Genomic DNA, 16,234 nt, shown 5'->3' with positions numbered 1-16,234 from the left:
AAAAATTAATGAAATATTGTAATCTCATGAAAATAATTGCACGTCGTTCATTTATTAGGGGCAAATAATGGTATCATCATTATCATAAACGATCTTTGCTTTAGAAAGAAGTTGATCTTGAAATTGTCCATCGTCAGATAATTGTTCTGGACCATGTAGAGCTTTTTCACGAATAAAGTGTCTTACTACTGTAGGATTGACATACGACATTGTCAATCTACAACCCCATGTTAATAATACTAGAGGCTGTAATATGCAAATACATCATTAGTCAAACAATATACAAAATTATTATCGTATATAATACCAATGTATTCTATAATATATTAGTTTCTTCTAATTACATATAATGTCATTTACATGTTTAAATCAAATTCAACTATAAACTTACTCTATTTGTATCCAAATAATTGTACGGTGTTATAATATGTCGTCGAAGACAACTCTTAACTAAAGATTTCAAACGCTTCACTTCTAACGGATTAGCGCATGGATGATATAACATAACGACCGCTCCGTGCTAAAGAATATAAATCTTCAATACTTTGCAAATTGAGATGAACAATATGATTATTACCTCCATACTATGAAGCCATCTTTGTTTTGGTAAAAATTTATATTCTCCGTAAACAGGCCACAATGGTCTATGCGTTCCACTGAAGAAAAAACAAAAGAAAAAATTTTTGCATATAGACTATATAAATGTAAAATGTTTCTTCTGTATGTAACATACTCACTAAATTGGTATAGCATGGTCATATTCTATCTTCTCGTTCATACATTTATGAGCAGCCTATCCATAGAAGTAAAATCAATTTTTAATTAATGTTTTAATACAAATCATAGTAAATGAAATTTTTATTGCGATAAAGTTAAATGAAAATAAAATCTTACCACGTATGCTGTCGGAACATTTTCACAGTACAATATAGGAATTATATTTGCGTTAGGTATAATGCGTCTGTTATAACAAGTGTAATTTTCCGGTGATCCATCCCAATCAACCGTTAAATTTGTCTGTAATACAAACTCAACGTTATGAGCTTGAAATGTGACAAAATGTTGTAAAGTAAAAAAACGAAAACAAAGAAGAACTTTTCATCTTAACTGCATATACCTTAGCGTCATCGCATTGTGTAGATATTATACCCATATGTATTGAATTTATAAAATTCTGTGAATAATCATCATGCGAATATTCATTCTTAGGTAATATTTTAGGAGGCGGAGTAGGATCACTTATTCTTTCCGGCATCCATCTCCCAGTCCACGTTTCCAGATCATTATCAATATTCCTGCGGTTTTCCCTTCCTCGTTCTCCGTAGGAGCGGAGCAGTTCTAGGATATTAATTCCTGACTGTTCGCGTGAATCTAAAATATTGTATAATCCAATCTTCGGGTATATATATTTATTTTATGAGCCTTAAACAAAACCTATATGTGCGTGTGTGTGCGTGTGTGTGTGTGTGTATGCATGCATGCATGCATTGTGTGTTTATGGTGTGTATGTATATATACATTTTCGCGCGCGCTTATATGTATCTATGCATACTATTTGTATTTAGGATCTTCTATGTACGATGAAAAATTCTTTGAATAGGTTAGAAAAAATACAAACTTGATGACAACAATAACAGTGATTCAAAAAACTGATATTAAACAACCTTCATTTTGATCAATATATGCATTCACGAAGTCCAAAGTAATTAGGCAGCTAAGAAGTAGTAAGAAAAGTGTTCCGTTCATCGTGTGTTGCTTACAATAACACCTGTTAGCACGTCAAACGTCACCAGTACTCTGTTATAGATTAGGTCAGTTACCGTTGCACACTTTGCGCTCTCTACCGGTTAAGATTTTACTTATATAGTTATATATATATATATATATAAAGTTTGGAACGCATTCAAAATACCTCCTAATGCATTCATTGAAAATCATATATATTTTTTATTATTATTAATTGAAATCTTCATTATTTTTTATATACTTTTTGTTTTGTATTCAGTAAAAATAATTTAATATATATACATAAAAAATTTTAATTACTAAATAGAATATACTACAATTTAATATATATATATATATATATGACATGTATACGTAATGTAATATAATAATTAAAATTATATAAAAACAATTTTTTATACAGTATAAAAAAAAAACAATGTTATAAGTTAACTTAAAATGAAATAAGAAATATTTCTAGAACTATCATTTTAATTCATCAATACATTTAATATATCTATATATACAGTGAAAGGCATTTAAATGCCACCTTCGAATCAAAATTTTGACGTTTTTCTGATTTCCAATGGGAATTCATATATTCCGGTAGTTTAAATCGTTTTCCTCCCGTCGCAAAAATGAAATATTAGTAACAGGATCGCATGATGATACAAGAGGTATCAAGAGGTGGCATTATTTACCGACCAAAAAGATCTGATGGTAACTTACCATTAAGACTTATCGACAGTTGAAAAACGATGGCAACTTACCGACGGTGAAGAACCGATGGTAACTTACCAATCGAGCTACCGACAGTCGATAAGATAAAGGTAGAGCACTACTATTACCGATATGGTGCTTAGCCGGCCTGCCACTAAAGTGGCTTTTACGATTATTTTTTCCAGGTCGATGCGCCACTATAGTGGCTCACTCGAGTAGCTTACTTACTCACTGTTTAAATTAAATAATCGTCTTCATAGTCATTCATATTTGAGTGAAATGTTAAAGTTTAAGTATGTACAATATATTTTTAAGAAAAATTATAATTTGATCATTAAGGAATCTTTACGTAAAACATACGAACTTTCTTTATATACGGCTGATAATTTTTTATTTGTAGTATACTAATTGGAATCAGTCATATCTATTGTATATAATTTAATACAATTTTTCAATTGGAATCTATTGACTGAAATCAATGATATCTATTGTAAAAAAACAAATAGCCATTTTACGATATTCATTTTCAGGTCTCTCTATTTTATTATTACATTTTCACATAATACAATATATATATTATAAATATATGTATATATATATATATATAATTAAAAGTTTCGTAGGGTAAATTATGATAATATTATAATACTCTAACAATACTTTACTTTATCATGCATAAAATCGTAAGATGACACGTTACATTTAATTGTTACCTTATGTAAACGCAAAAGAAATATAGAACGGAAATGCGATTCGTTAAAAATACTTGAAAGAAGAATCGCTTAACCACTTGTTATGACAACCGTTCACAAATTCGCGTTTTCGAATGCTACGTGTTATAATTCGACGTGGAAACGTAATTCAAAACGAAAAGATTCGACAAAATATCTCGCGAAACATTTTGTCTTTGTCTATTTTTTACATAGATATTATATGTACACTAACTTGATTTATTAATCATTTTGTACAGTGTTGATACATTTCAAAACAATCTGGAATATTTATTGCAACGATACATTACTCGCACTCCCAAATAGTTTCGCTAATGCATTTAATTGTTTTTTTTTGTTTAGTCGTTGCGAGAGTAAATACTTTCTGGAATAAAATGTACCGATTGCTTTGATCGTTAAAGAAAATCTGAATCTACGTTCTGAACGTGTCTTTCCAACGCACAAGTGGTTATATAACATTGATATATTATTTTACATTCATATTTAATACCTATACTTATATGTCTCATATATATTTATAATGAAATAAGTAGACAAATAATATATTTATATATAATATATATATATATGTAGAGAGAGAGAAAGAGAGAGAGAGAGAGAAGAAAGAAATATTTATAAGTATTAGAAAATATAGAAAAACTAATGGCGAAACTTTGTTATCGAGATATACACCGAGAGGCAAATTTATTAATGACCATGATAAAGATCTATCGTTCATTATGATTCATAAGAGGAAAAAAAAATCGTGAAGTATGCGCTGGAAATTTTCATTTTATCTTCCATGCTGAAAAGTCTCGATGATGTGAAAATGCGCGAGATGTTTTAAACGAAGTAGTCATTACTTTGTCATTCTATCATCTTGAATAAAGCGCAAGAGAATACCATTCCAAAGAACTGAAAAGGAAAAAAATCATGACGATCAGTCAAAATTAAAGGATGTTATATAATTTCATTGTTTTAATAAATAACTGATGGGGAAACAATGTGTGTGTGTGTGTGTGTGTGTGTTCGTTATCGTAATAAGCTTTATTATTCATATAAGTATAGACAGATTATAGATTATATCGTTATAAATACTAATGTCATAATAAAAAAAAATAGTAGAGGTGACATTGAAAAACAAATCAATGGACAGTACTTACCATGAGACACGCAACGGCTATACCAGCACCTCCCATAACAGCTGCATGCTGTTGCATATAAATTTGTGTTCTATTTAGGCAACCTTCCAGATAAGCATTCGATGGGTTTACTGTATCGGTACCGGCACTGCAGTTAAATCGCTACAAGCATATCAATGGTAAATAACCAACGTATCGTTTGAGAAAGTTTAATCGAGTGAAAGCGTGAGAAAGTTGTATAAAATAGAAGAAGAAGAAGAAGAAGAAGAAAAAATGAAAGATAGTAGGATGATTAAGTAATCAAAAGAAGAAAATTGATGATGGTGTTTGAAATGAGATCATGGATAGAGTGGATGGTTGATATTTAGAAACATGGCAATGATATTATAAATTCACCACCAATCATGATGAATTATAATTTAGTAATAGTCATCATTGCACGATGAAGGACATCTGTTTAACCGGTTGCAGTGGACACGTCCGTCGTTCATCGGATTAAATGATTTCTCTCGACAACAATACACTTTTCGTATCCATTCAAATTTATAATAAATACTTGCTTTTCGTATTAACATACCTGTCCAGGTTGAACCTCGCGACAACAACTTTGGGGCACACGGAGACCATGATGTCCCCAATCTCTCCAGGTATGTACACCGCAACAATGAAGCTAACATTTGAAAAGAAAATGTATTTGTAATATCATATATTTGATTTGATTTCAAAATATCTATATAAAGTTTCTTATTAGTTATTGTATACTCATTATAATTATTGCTCACCTGAGTCTGCGTAGTATCCCAGGTATCGCGGACAGATTTTTGATGATCATAGAGTCTCAAGCTACCAGACATCTCTCGTTCCAACGTGTTAACCAATTTTTCACTGAACACATAGCCAAGAATACCGCCGATAAGAATCGTCACGAACAGCAGGAATACGATTATGAAATACTAAGAAATGATAATAATAATAATTCTTGTTAAATTTTTTTGTTAGATCGGCGGGGAAAGAAAAGAAGAAAATAGAGGAAATCATTTGAATTCAAATATAAAGGACTCACTGTCACCAGCATACACTTGACTTCGCGTGACGCACCAACGCATCCGAAGAAAGCGATAATGGAGACCAAAATTCCGCCAGCTAATAAAACATAAACGGTACCTGTTAACAAATCGTTTCCTATCAGATCACCGATATAAGGTACTTTGTCGATGAACGCCCAAATTGCTAAACCAGTTATAACGACACCGCCAATCTAAAATTTATACAAATTAGTTCGATTAAAAGAAAAAAAAAGAAAAACAATGATCATTCATTTGAATGATATTATTTCATCAAAAATATTCTATTCGTACTTACAAAGATAATGAAATTTGTGAAGAACAAAGAATACTTCATAAAACGGCCGCAACCGTCCATCTCTGTACCGTATCCCATATTTTTTGATCAATCTCTCGATTTACTAAAACAACAATAAATACGATAATTAAACGTGAGAAAACTAAATTGTTCTTTCAAAGTGATGTTGAAATAAATCGGGAAACTCGTAATACGCGTACATACACACACACACACACATAGACACACCAGTTATTATAAATCATAGTGAATAGATCTTTTTAAAAAGGAAGATACAATTTCTTCCTGAAATTTTTGACGTGAATTAAATTTCATGACAACGTTCGACGTGATTGTTCTTAAAAAAAAAAAAAAAAAATAACACCGAGGAATCCATTTTCTATTTTCAAAAATCAGAGTATACGTTACTCGAATTATTATCGATCGTGTAACAATCATGACGTCATTTTAATTCACGAATTCTCAAAAGATATTCCAACAGGTATTTCCGTTGACTCGTTTTAAAAAAACGAGTAATGCCTTCGTAATCCCATCAAAAAATCATTTTCATTTCCGTTGATTGTTACGAAAGAAGATATACTTTACAATTTATACGCGTGAAATCTTAAACTTCCTAGTCGATCAATTACATTAAACATCCTTTTGAATTACATCGTTACGATATTATATTCTTAGTGGAATGAAACGTTGCTAAAAAAAAAAAAAAATAAATTTATCAAATGATCCGTTGAGTTGCAATTTAAGAATCAGCGATAAAAATAAATAATTCCAAGGTGTGATATCAAATAAATATTCCGAAGAGACACACCACGGTAGACCTATATAAATTGACGAACAAATTTATTTTGAAAATCACGTTTCAATATTCATAATTAATTCAATTCAATGTAACGGATTACTCGTGTAATTCTTGCGATATTATTTTCGTATTAGTTTTATTCATTTAATTATATATATATATATTAAGATAATAATATATATATATATAATAATGTATATAATAATATAATATTTTAATTATTATTATTATATTAATAATTAATATTTATAATAATATATATAATAAGATAATAAATCTATTAATATAACGTTATATTAATAGATATTATATATATTAAGATAATAATATATATATATATAATAATGTATATAATAATATAATATTTTAATTATTATTATTATATTAATAATTAATATATATAATAATATATATAATAAGATAATAAATCTATTAATATAACGTTATATTAATAGATATTATATATATTAAAATAATAATATATATAATAATATAATATTTTAATTATTATTATTATATTAATAATTAATATATATAATAATATATATATAATAAGATAATAAATCTATTAATATAACGTTGATTTATAGATTTCAACCAAATTTTTTTCTATTCATTTCAAAATGAATCATAATAACGATCTAACGTAACGATACGCGTGTAACACGTTGCTAGCATAAACATGTTAACGTTCACGCAAGAGTGTTGCCTTAAAAAGACGTTGTAAAAGAGAGAGAGAAAGAGAGAGAAAGAGAGAGAGAGAGAGAGGGAGAAAGTGGATTCTCCCTTTACATTAAGTAATCCATGGCCACTGTAAAATCTAAAGGATAAAAGTAGGGTAGTGGTGCATACATATATATACATATATATACATACATATATATATATACATGTGCGTGACATCATCATCAAGCTTGATGTATCCTTCCTCGTATTATTGCGTGAAGGACACGAATTAATAACGATGACAATTTCATTTACCTTATCTACGTTATTTTTTTGTCACCCCCATAAGATTATTCTTGGGCACTCGTTATTTCCTAATTACTACGTCTTTAAATAAATGTTTATTAGCGTGGAATTTAATCTAATCATCCAAATAGGAAAAAAGGAAACAAGCTAGAATATCAAAATGATATCGTATTGAAGTATTATTTTTTTTTGTTTTATCGTAAAAGAAAGGGTACGAAAAAATGGCAAAAAAGAGAATGTATACAAATTGATCAGTCGAGTGACTACAGCTGATATATCTCCGTGACTTTTAGAAGAAAATCTTTGAAAATTTCCAAATATATTCTCAAATATATGTGTAAAATGATCTCACAATATTAATAAATTATATAAATTCGTTATGTGTTAAAATAATTCATGAAAATATATACTTATCTCTCTGCTATTTGAAATTTTTTACATTATTCTCATTTTTCTCTTATTTCTCTAACGTTGTTTCAAATCTACGTAAGCGTCGTATTATTATTTCGAACGAACACGTTACAATTAATAAATAGCTTGATTGAGTCATCGTAGTTGAGAGAGAGAGAGAGAGATAGAAAATCCTTCGTGTATAAAATCTCTTCAACGTGACATCATTCAACGTCGTATGTAATTATCGATTAAGAAGAATTTCCAAAGGTACACGCGATTAATAATAAAAACAAGGATTATAGTTGAAAACAATCGAAGATTTATAATTATTATAGTTGCAGAGGGGGGGGCAATTTGCAATCTACGTCGAAATTCGATATCGAGAAAAATAAGTAGTACGAGAAAAGAAAATAAAAGAAATGAAACGAAAAGAAAGAATTCTTGTAAGTGTGACGTCTCGTAGTAGCACCTGTGGCCCATGCACGTGGAAGAACAAGCACGCGCGGGAATTTCGAAATAGAGAAATGGATGAGAGAAAAATATAACAAAACCTGACTGACTCCTCTTTGCAAAAATGTTGTTCGCATTGGCTAGCTTTAAATCCTTACGCTCCAATAATGCGTTCAGCTCGTCTCTCATAAGTTTTTCATGCCAAACCGCACAATTACGTGTGCTACGTCACGCAAATTAAAATTATATTATTAACCATCGTTTTAACACGACTAACACACATTATTTTTGATTTCTTTGAACGTTACAATGACTGAGTATTTTTCTTCCAATTTTACATTACTCGTGATATTAGAACTTTGGATTGGATAATTAAAAGAAATAATTATTATAATGGTAATATAATTTAGTATAATTAAACCAATTAAACGATATTTTTCTATAAATGCACGTGTAATATTATACAGGTATAAATTTGTTTTCTCATTTGTTTTCCACTTTTCTTATTTCGTTTATTCTTTTTATTTCATTTAACATTATATTATTATTTTCTTATCGAATGAATCGTTTAATCGATATTACTTTTACGAAGTAAAAAAATCATTTGATTTTTCCGTGTGAAGGGAACTTAAAATTCTAATCGGTCGGTTTTAAAGTGATCGTAGGCGCCGATTAATGAACTGCATAAAGGGGGCTTTTTTTTTTTTGTTCCTCGATGCAACGGATTTGACTTCAATTGAAATCTATCAGAAATTCTAGAGAAATATCTAAACCGTTTTCGAAAGTCGTCGACAACGAATTTAGATATTCTACGAGAAGTATTAGAATCCGAATTTAGTTTTAAGCCACGTTCAGAATAAACGATTACTTATTCAACATTATGTATAATAATAATAATAATAATAATAATAAACGTCAAATAAATTAGGAATTATTCTTAACTTATAAATAATGAAACTAATTCAAACATATCATCGAATTATAATACAATTATTTGAAATCATGAAAAAAAAACAAATGCTTTAAATTCACCGTAATGTATACGCAGCTTTAAGATCGTTAAATAGATAACGAACGTCAACAAAATTCTGAATTAATCTTAATTGTAGATATTTGAAAAAAAAAAAACTGATGATCATTTACACGTCAAGTTTATAAAATTATAAAATTAATTCTTGAAAATGTCGATGTGAACGCTGCTTTAAGTTACGAACTACGACGATTTCTCGACGATAATAACCAGCAAGGTACTACCAGTATACTAAACGTGGAACAAGATGGAAGTAAAACCGATTCTCTGAGGTTCGTACGTTTAATTATAAAACCGTACGATGTAATCGTCACAAATTTTTCACCTCCACAAAGAAACACAAATAAATTCAAACACTAAACCCATCGTCAACAAATTTAAATAAAGGAATGACGAAATTGGAGTAAAACAATAGCCAAACCTTCTTACTCACTTTCAACTCTCGTTTTCTCTCTCTCTCTCTTTCTTTCTTTCTTTTTAAAGTTTCCACTACTCGTGATGATTTCCAAACTTCGATTTTATTACCGAATAATGAAATAAACAAAATGTCTGATCATCCTCAAAAATCATAACTGTTCCCTTCTCCTCCTGTTCTGTTTTTTATTTGCCGGTATTCTTGACCCTTTTCAGACGATATCCAATGACTATGGTTTCAACCGGCGTTCAAATTTCAAACACTTGTTCTCTTTCTCACTCTTTTCTTCCAAAAAAAAAAATAACAACAAAAATACACGATAGTATTTGTGTAATATACTTACTCAAAGAAACGAGAATAAACGATGACAATCAATGATGATAAAGTTGACCAAGTGCTGATTATTTGATTAATTTTGTCCTTTTCTCGTTTGTTTGATTTCTCTCTCTCTCTCTCTCTTTCTCTCCTCTCTCTCTCTTTCAATCTTCTTTGAAACGCAATTTGAACGTATAATCAAATTCTCAAAGAATGATCAACAAGAAGAAGATGAAGAAAACAACGATGACGATATTAACGACGCTCTTTTAACACTGTTATCTCTGTGTGTTAAGTTGAAGTTGAGATCACATTGAGTAAAATTTACGCTCTCGCTATCCTTCGAGGCTGCCGAAAGTGGGGAACCGTTCTCCTCACGTCCTTTGTGACGAAGACGTGATCTGAAAATGCGTTGTAATGCGCGCGTTCTTCTTCCCCTCTTTCGATTCCCCTTCTATTTCACTTCTCCTTTATTTCTCTCTTCTATTCTCTTTCTCCATCTCCTTTAAATATATACGCACACACCACGAATCAACATTCACTTTTCAAAAAGCCCGCGAACGCAATCGGTTTCGAGGCTTTTTATATTTTTTGAATTTATGATTTAATCAAAATGATATAGTACGCGTATTCATTGGTTCATTTTAAATATTGTGAAATGTTATTTTGTAAGTAAGTTTTTGATTGGTCGATGATGGCCAATGATAATCGATTATCGATTAATTTTTCGGCGAAAATTATGGCGGACAATTATTCACAATTCAAATCGTAATAAACGTTATTATTTTGTTCTTTCGTAATATTGTAAACGAATATATCGTTTGGAATATTTTGATTATTCGAATATTATTTTATGTATGCGGAAAAGCGAGGACGTCGTATTACGTTGTATGGTAATCTCGTTATTTTTCTCATTTTCCGATTTTCGAGGACGTGCAAAGTGTGCAATTTGATGAATCGTACCGAAGGATTTTCGTGGCGCGAGTACTCGCTCGTAGTCTGTTATTTCGCTCGAAGATAATTGTTTCAACAGGGTCATGCAATCAAGAGAGAAAGATAAGTTAGGAGAAGAGACATCGATAATTTCCTTCTACGTTTTACTTTAACTCTTATAGAAATTTCATCGATCACGTTTCACCTATCATAGTATTTTTCAAGTTACGAAAAATAGTAATGGTAGAACGGAAGGATGATGATGATGATGATGATACGTTATTATGTTAATTTCAACGTCGATTTCATATATTTAAAGGAAAAAGAAAAAGGAAATTTTCATTGCTTTTGTTAGTTATAATAAACAAAGGTTATATGATGAATAAAGGGGGAAAAGAACTTTCTCCTTTGGATGAAAATCGACTAAAATATTCTTTACGGTTATGAATAATTTCAATTCGGGTGGGTGGATCATTTTCCTCAGCGATATTTTCACATTTTCGCCAATCGAAAAGTCGGATTCCCATGCGATCGGTATAATTCCATTATTTGTTTAAACAGAACTCCGCCCAAGTAATAATCATAAATCTAAATTGGACCAATCAACAATTATACTTCCACTCATTAATCTTTCATAGTAGATTACGGGTGTGACGGCCTTTGGCTAAATTAATTCCTCGCAAAATTTCTACCATTCGATTAAGATAAATACATATGCGGACGTGAATTTCGTAGCATAAATTATACATTGATCAAATATTCAATAATTTTATCATGCTTTAGCGTAGAAAATTCATATTAGAATAAATACGATACTCTTTTAAACAAATTATTCATTTAAATAAAGATCTAGGTCGTATCCTCGTTGATTTGCGATTAATCGAACTATTCGTTACTATCGATCATTATATATTTTGCGATAAACGAGTCTTGTTTCAATCTTTAAGAAACAATAAAAGAAGAAAAGAAAGAAATTTAAATAGATAGCATTATTTTGCGTCTATTATCAAAAATCTAAGCGGTCTTGTTCGGAATACAAAATACAAGTCTCCCTGGCTTTCATGGTATCCGTATGACCTACTTTCGAAAACGTTTATGATCTTAGCATTACGAGGAAAATTATTTTTGGACGGAGCATGCATGTAACATATTCTCTCCTATCAATCGACTTGATAAATTACATGCATATGTAAATACATATACCTTACGTACACATATTTGTACGTGTCGTACTTGTTGTTCATGAATTCATGTAAAAATTCTCTCTCTCTCAATCCAGTTATTTATTTTTTAATAATCTATTTAGAAACGTGATAAATTAGGAAAATATTTACAAGAATTTGAATGTATCTGATTTTAATTTAGAATTTGAAATATTATTCTATGTATCTATGTATCTATATATATATGTGTGTGTGTGTGTAATTATTTATTTTTATTTTTCTTTAAATGAAACGTTTATCGAAATATTAAAATCATAATTGTGTAAAAAAGTATATTAATTTAATAAAAAGAAAAAGCATTTAGCAGCGCAGTAAGGGAGAAAAACAAAATTTAAAAATAAAATTTATTCGATTGAAAGTTAATCGACGCGCCATCTGACGTTGATCTCGATAATCGATGCAACAACATTTTCAAGATGGTGGCAGAGAAGTTAGATTTTAGTAGGCGCGGTTCTTTCGTTCGATTATTCTTTGCAATTGCACAGTAGTAAGACATACAAGGATCGTTGATAAAAAACATTGTAAAAATATTACTTCGTCATAATATCTTAACGGAGTATTCGAAATTTCTAAATTTGATTTATTGTGTCAGCTGATAAAATGTTTACTTACGTTTTACCAAATGCATTGCATATATTTCGCAAAAAAGATATTTTCTAGTTTATACATTTCTATTAAATAATTAGCCAAAAAGTAATAATAAAAGTGCGATAGTTTAAACTGAAGAATTTCTTTATGCAAGGAAAATTAAAGTGACTGCTATGGAAAAGTTAAAAGATCATGGTTGGTGAGTGACATAGTTCATTGCTTTGTTGTCTCTGAGTTATTTAAATGTATTGTGATATGGTATTGGTATTAGAGTACAAAGTGTCTTGTGAAGCTTTATACGAAATTGAACTTAATATTTATATTAGGTATCTTTCCAACGATGGATATAATCTTGTCAGTGATTCTGGTAATATCAGCAACACGGAAGAAATATTAAGGCGTTGTTTGGATGTAAGTTTTTCGCATAAGATCTTGTTTGTACAGCTTGTATGAATATTTTCTTTTCCAATATTTTATACCATTATTTTTATAGCTTGATTTAAAAGAAATTGGTAGCGGACAAGGAGACATTCATCAAGGAAATATTGTACTACAAATACAAAAATTACGCAATGTTGCTGCCCCTAAAAGTAATGAAGAATCTCGTGGTGCACCACGCATGTTAAAGATATCTTTAACCGATGGTAAAAATAATTATCAAGCTGTGGAAATTGATCCGCTTCCTTCCATAAGGTAACCGATAATGTAAAGGTATTCAAGCCTGAATTTAAATGTTATTTAATGAGGCTTGTGCATTTTTTTCTTTGTTTTTTATAGCTTGAATACACCTCCCGGTACAAAATTATTACTAAAACCAGGAAGTGTTCCTATATCGCATGGAATTATTTTGTTAAGATCTTTGCACATAGGTCAACTATTAGGAGGAAGAGTATCGAGTCTTGTAGAAAAATGGGAATTAAATAAAGTAAATACAAAATTTACTTTAATTCATATTATATTTTTACAACTGTATTATACCTAGTTTTAACAAGATATCGATTATTCCTAATAGAAATTAGCAAATCACTCAAGAGTAAGATCTGCGGAGGAAGGTGGTCCTCCACCATGGATACCATTTGGAAGAGAAATTATGAGAATTTCAGATCAGGACAAAAATTTCAAAGCGTTAGCGGAAAAGGATAAAAGTAGTAAGGAAAATGCTGAATTTGAAGCACAGCGTAAAGATGCGATAGCTGAAGCTGCTAAGCAAGGTAGCAAAAAAGTTTTTGGCGGTGGAAATAAGCAGGTTAACATAAAGAATATTAATATTAATTCTTAAAGTAATTTATTTCTTAATTAATTATATTTTATTATCGCTTTATATATTACAGCTACTGGATCATAGTGTACAAAGGATAGTAGAACAAGGATTTTCCGTAGAGCAAGCTGAATATGCTTTGCGTGTTAACAGAAATAATGTTGACAAAGCAATCAAAAGTTTACAAAGAACCAATAATAAAAACAAGTATATTTTATTTTTTTATTTTTTCTATAATTGAAAAAAGTAATAAATTATACAAATTATTAATTATTTTATATTTATAATAGAGATTCAAGAGAACCTAGAGAGCCAAGAGAACCAAGAAGTAAGCGTTTTGATAAAAAATCTGAGGATAGTAAACCAAGCAGTGGAAAAATATCTTTATTTGATTTTCTTGAGGACAAGTTGCCAATTCAACCGGAGCCGGTAGAAACTACTCAAAATAATTATGTACAAAGTAATGAAAATAATGTTGAACGTCTTGAATCAAAAGCAGATATGCATAGTGCTAGAGGAGGACGGTAAGTATATTATAGAATAATAAAATAGTATAGAGCAATGATTAGATTCTATATTTGTTGATGCATTATAGGTCTCAAAGAGGTGGTCGTGGGTATCAAGCTCCTCCAAGACATAGTGAAGAGAATAAAGTAAATAAAAGATTAAGTAATAGTAATTCTGTTTCTCAGCAATATTCGCAGTACAATGGAAATAGTAGTACTCAACAAAGTAAACCACCTAGATTTCAACGAAATCAGGATACACATGGTTACTATCATCAAGACAATGGAAATAGAAGTGGTTCTCAAAAGAATCAACATAATGAATATAAAAATTCTCTTCCTCAATCTCATTCTGGTATTGGATATACTGAAGACAATGGAAATAATCATAAAAATCAACACGATCAACAGGGAAAAAATCATTCTAGTAATAGGAATTATAACCATTTTGAATCAGAAACTAGGAACAGACATCTTCCTGACAATTCCTATAATAGACATAATCGATCACAAGAGACAGGAAGTAGAGTTTATGGAGCTAATACGTCCGATAGAAATGATAGAAACCATTTAAATAAATATCATTTACATGATAATGCAAATAATAGTAGGGAAAATATGGGATCTACTGCACATAAAAATGAAAATCATCATTTGAATAATCAAAGTACTAATGTTCCTACTAGTAATCCATGGGTGTGGCAAATAGGTGACAAGTGCATGGCTAAATATTGGGAAGATAATAGAGTATGTATTTATTTAATTATTTATTTATATTCTTATATAATTAAATAATTATTTTCATACTCTTTTGATATTTATAGTATTATAATGCTGAAGTGACTGCCGTATCCGAAAAAACCTGCGTTGTACAATTTAAAGGTTTTGAAAATTATGAAGAGGTTCTTCAAGAGGATTGTATACCTATAACTGAAGACATTCATATGGTACGGAATAATTTCACATATTTGAGATATTTCAATATTATGCATTATTAAACTGTATTTAAAATATATTTTAGGAAAAGAATGATCGAGGAAGGGATCAAAGAGCAAACAACAGGCAAACTCGAAATGAGCAAAGTCAAAATAACATTACAGGTTATTTGTAGTATTATTTCAAATTAAACTTACTATATATACATATGCCTAATGAAAATTATTTGTCTAGGTGGTATGGAGTTCCGCAGAGGTGGCAATGGACCTAACTCGGGAAATAAAGGATACAATAAGAAACGTGGTCCAGTGCGTAGTACTCAACCGATCTATCAGCCACCTGCACAACGAAATCATTATTCCATGCCAACTAATCTACAAAATAATTCTCTACTCTAATGTGTGTAGTAGCAAAATAATTTTCTTTAGAAAAGGTAACGAAAGCTCTACTGAATATTCAGTCATAGTTTTGCTGCTGTTCAAGACTGACTTTATGGAGTACCAAAATGCTTTCCATACATGCAGAACTCAGTTCTACATGTGCAAGTCCGTAGATTATTTAAGAGATAAAAATGACATTTTTTTGTGTGGCAAATGATTTGTACTCAAAGTTGAAATTCAATGTGTAATAACTGTATAATTATGATACAAATTGTTTCCTTATGTGGTATGTGAAGAAAATGGAAGCTAAAATAACTTCAACAACAACAAAAAAAATATATATATATATATATCTATATTAAAATATTATTCCATAT

General features: G+C 29.9%; 3 protein-coding genes across 3 annotated transcripts; 1 reads left to right on the top strand and 2 right to left on the bottom strand.

Annotated features, from left to right (window-relative positions):
• Positions 1–33: 33 nt before the first annotated feature.
• Positions 34–1,920, bottom strand: LOC122517468. The gene is made up of 7 exons (XM_043635867.1): positions 1,665–1,920; positions 1,118–1,371; positions 895–1,017; positions 738–793; positions 578–656; positions 392–520; positions 34–246 (listed from the first exon to the last, which is right to left on the bottom strand). Exons 1-7 carry the CDS (start codon positions 1,744–1,746, stop codon positions 55–57), a joined length of 915 nt encoding a protein of 304 aa, XP_043491802.1. The 5' UTR covers positions 1,747–1,920; the 3' UTR covers positions 34–54.
• A 1,864-nt stretch (positions 1,921–3,784) lies between these two features.
• On the bottom strand, positions 3,785–10,456 carry LOC122517544 (CD151 antigen). Its single transcript, XM_043635995.1, has 7 exons — positions 10,062–10,456; positions 5,660–5,762; positions 5,361–5,555; positions 5,080–5,250; positions 4,875–4,967; positions 4,319–4,459; positions 3,785–4,070 (listed from the first exon to the last, which is right to left on the bottom strand). The coding sequence occupies exons 2-7, from the start codon at positions 5,735–5,737 to the stop codon at positions 4,023–4,025; spliced, it is 726 nt and encodes a 241-aa protein (XP_043491930.1). The 5' UTR covers positions 5,738–5,762; positions 10,062–10,456; the 3' UTR covers positions 3,785–4,022.
• A 2,127-nt stretch (positions 10,457–12,583) lies between these two features.
• Positions 12,584–16,209, top strand: LOC122517543 (tudor domain-containing protein 3-like). Its single transcript, XM_043635994.1, has 11 exons — positions 12,584–12,976; positions 13,104–13,188; positions 13,271–13,470; positions 13,555–13,702; positions 13,790–14,023; positions 14,109–14,242; positions 14,326–14,559; positions 14,631–15,288; positions 15,366–15,488; positions 15,563–15,641; positions 15,712–16,209. The coding sequence occupies exons 1-11, from the start codon at positions 12,951–12,953 to the stop codon at positions 15,873–15,875; spliced, it is 2,085 nt and encodes a 694-aa protein (XP_043491929.1). The 5' UTR covers positions 12,584–12,950; the 3' UTR covers positions 15,876–16,209.
• Positions 16,210–16,234: the final 25 nt, after the last annotated feature.

The sequence above is a fragment of the Polistes fuscatus genome, unplaced genomic scaffold (genome assembly GCF_010416935.1).
Source record: "Polistes fuscatus isolate 324 unplaced genomic scaffold, CU_Pfus_HIC Scaffold20, whole genome shotgun sequence".
In the NCBI taxonomy this organism is placed as follows: domain Eukaryota; kingdom Metazoa; phylum Arthropoda; class Insecta; order Hymenoptera; family Vespidae; genus Polistes; species Polistes fuscatus.
This window is presented reverse-complemented; position numbering and strand designations above follow the sequence as displayed.

Excerpts from the sequence above, each read along its gene's own strand:
- LOC122517468 (XM_043635867.1), bottom strand. The coding sequence starts at position 1,746 with ATGAACGGAACACTTTTCTTACTACTTCTTAGCTGCCTAATTACTTTG. Across the intron at positions 794-894 it reads ATGTTCCGACAGCATACGTG|GCTGCTCATAAATGTATGAA; the intron begins GTAAGATTTTAT and ends TTCTATGGATAG. Across the intron at positions 521-577 it reads GATGGCTTCATAGTATGGAG|CACGGAGCGGTCGTTATGTT; the intron begins GTAATAATCATA and ends TATATTCTTTAG.
- LOC122517544 (XM_043635995.1), bottom strand. The coding sequence starts at position 5,737 with ATGGGATACGGTACAGAGATGGACGGTTGCGGCCGTTTTATGAAGTAT. Across the intron at positions 5,251-5,360 it reads TCAAGTGTATGCTGGTGACA|TATTTCATAATCGTATTCCT; the intron begins GTGAGTCCTTTA and ends ATCATTTCTTAG. Across the intron at positions 4,968-5,079 it reads GGGATACTACGCAGACTCAG|CTTCATTGTTGCGGTGTACA; the intron begins GTGAGCAATAAT and ends TTCAAATGTTAG.
- LOC122517543 (XM_043635994.1), top strand. The coding sequence starts at position 12,951 with ATGGAAAAGTTAAAAGATCATGGTTG. Across the intron at positions 13,703-13,789 it reads AAAAATGGGAATTAAATAAA|AAATTAGCAAATCACTCAAG; the intron begins GTAAATACAAAA and ends TATTCCTAATAG. Across the intron at positions 15,289-15,365 it reads AATATTGGGAAGATAATAGA|TATTATAATGCTGAAGTGAC; the intron begins GTATGTATTTAT and ends TGATATTTATAG.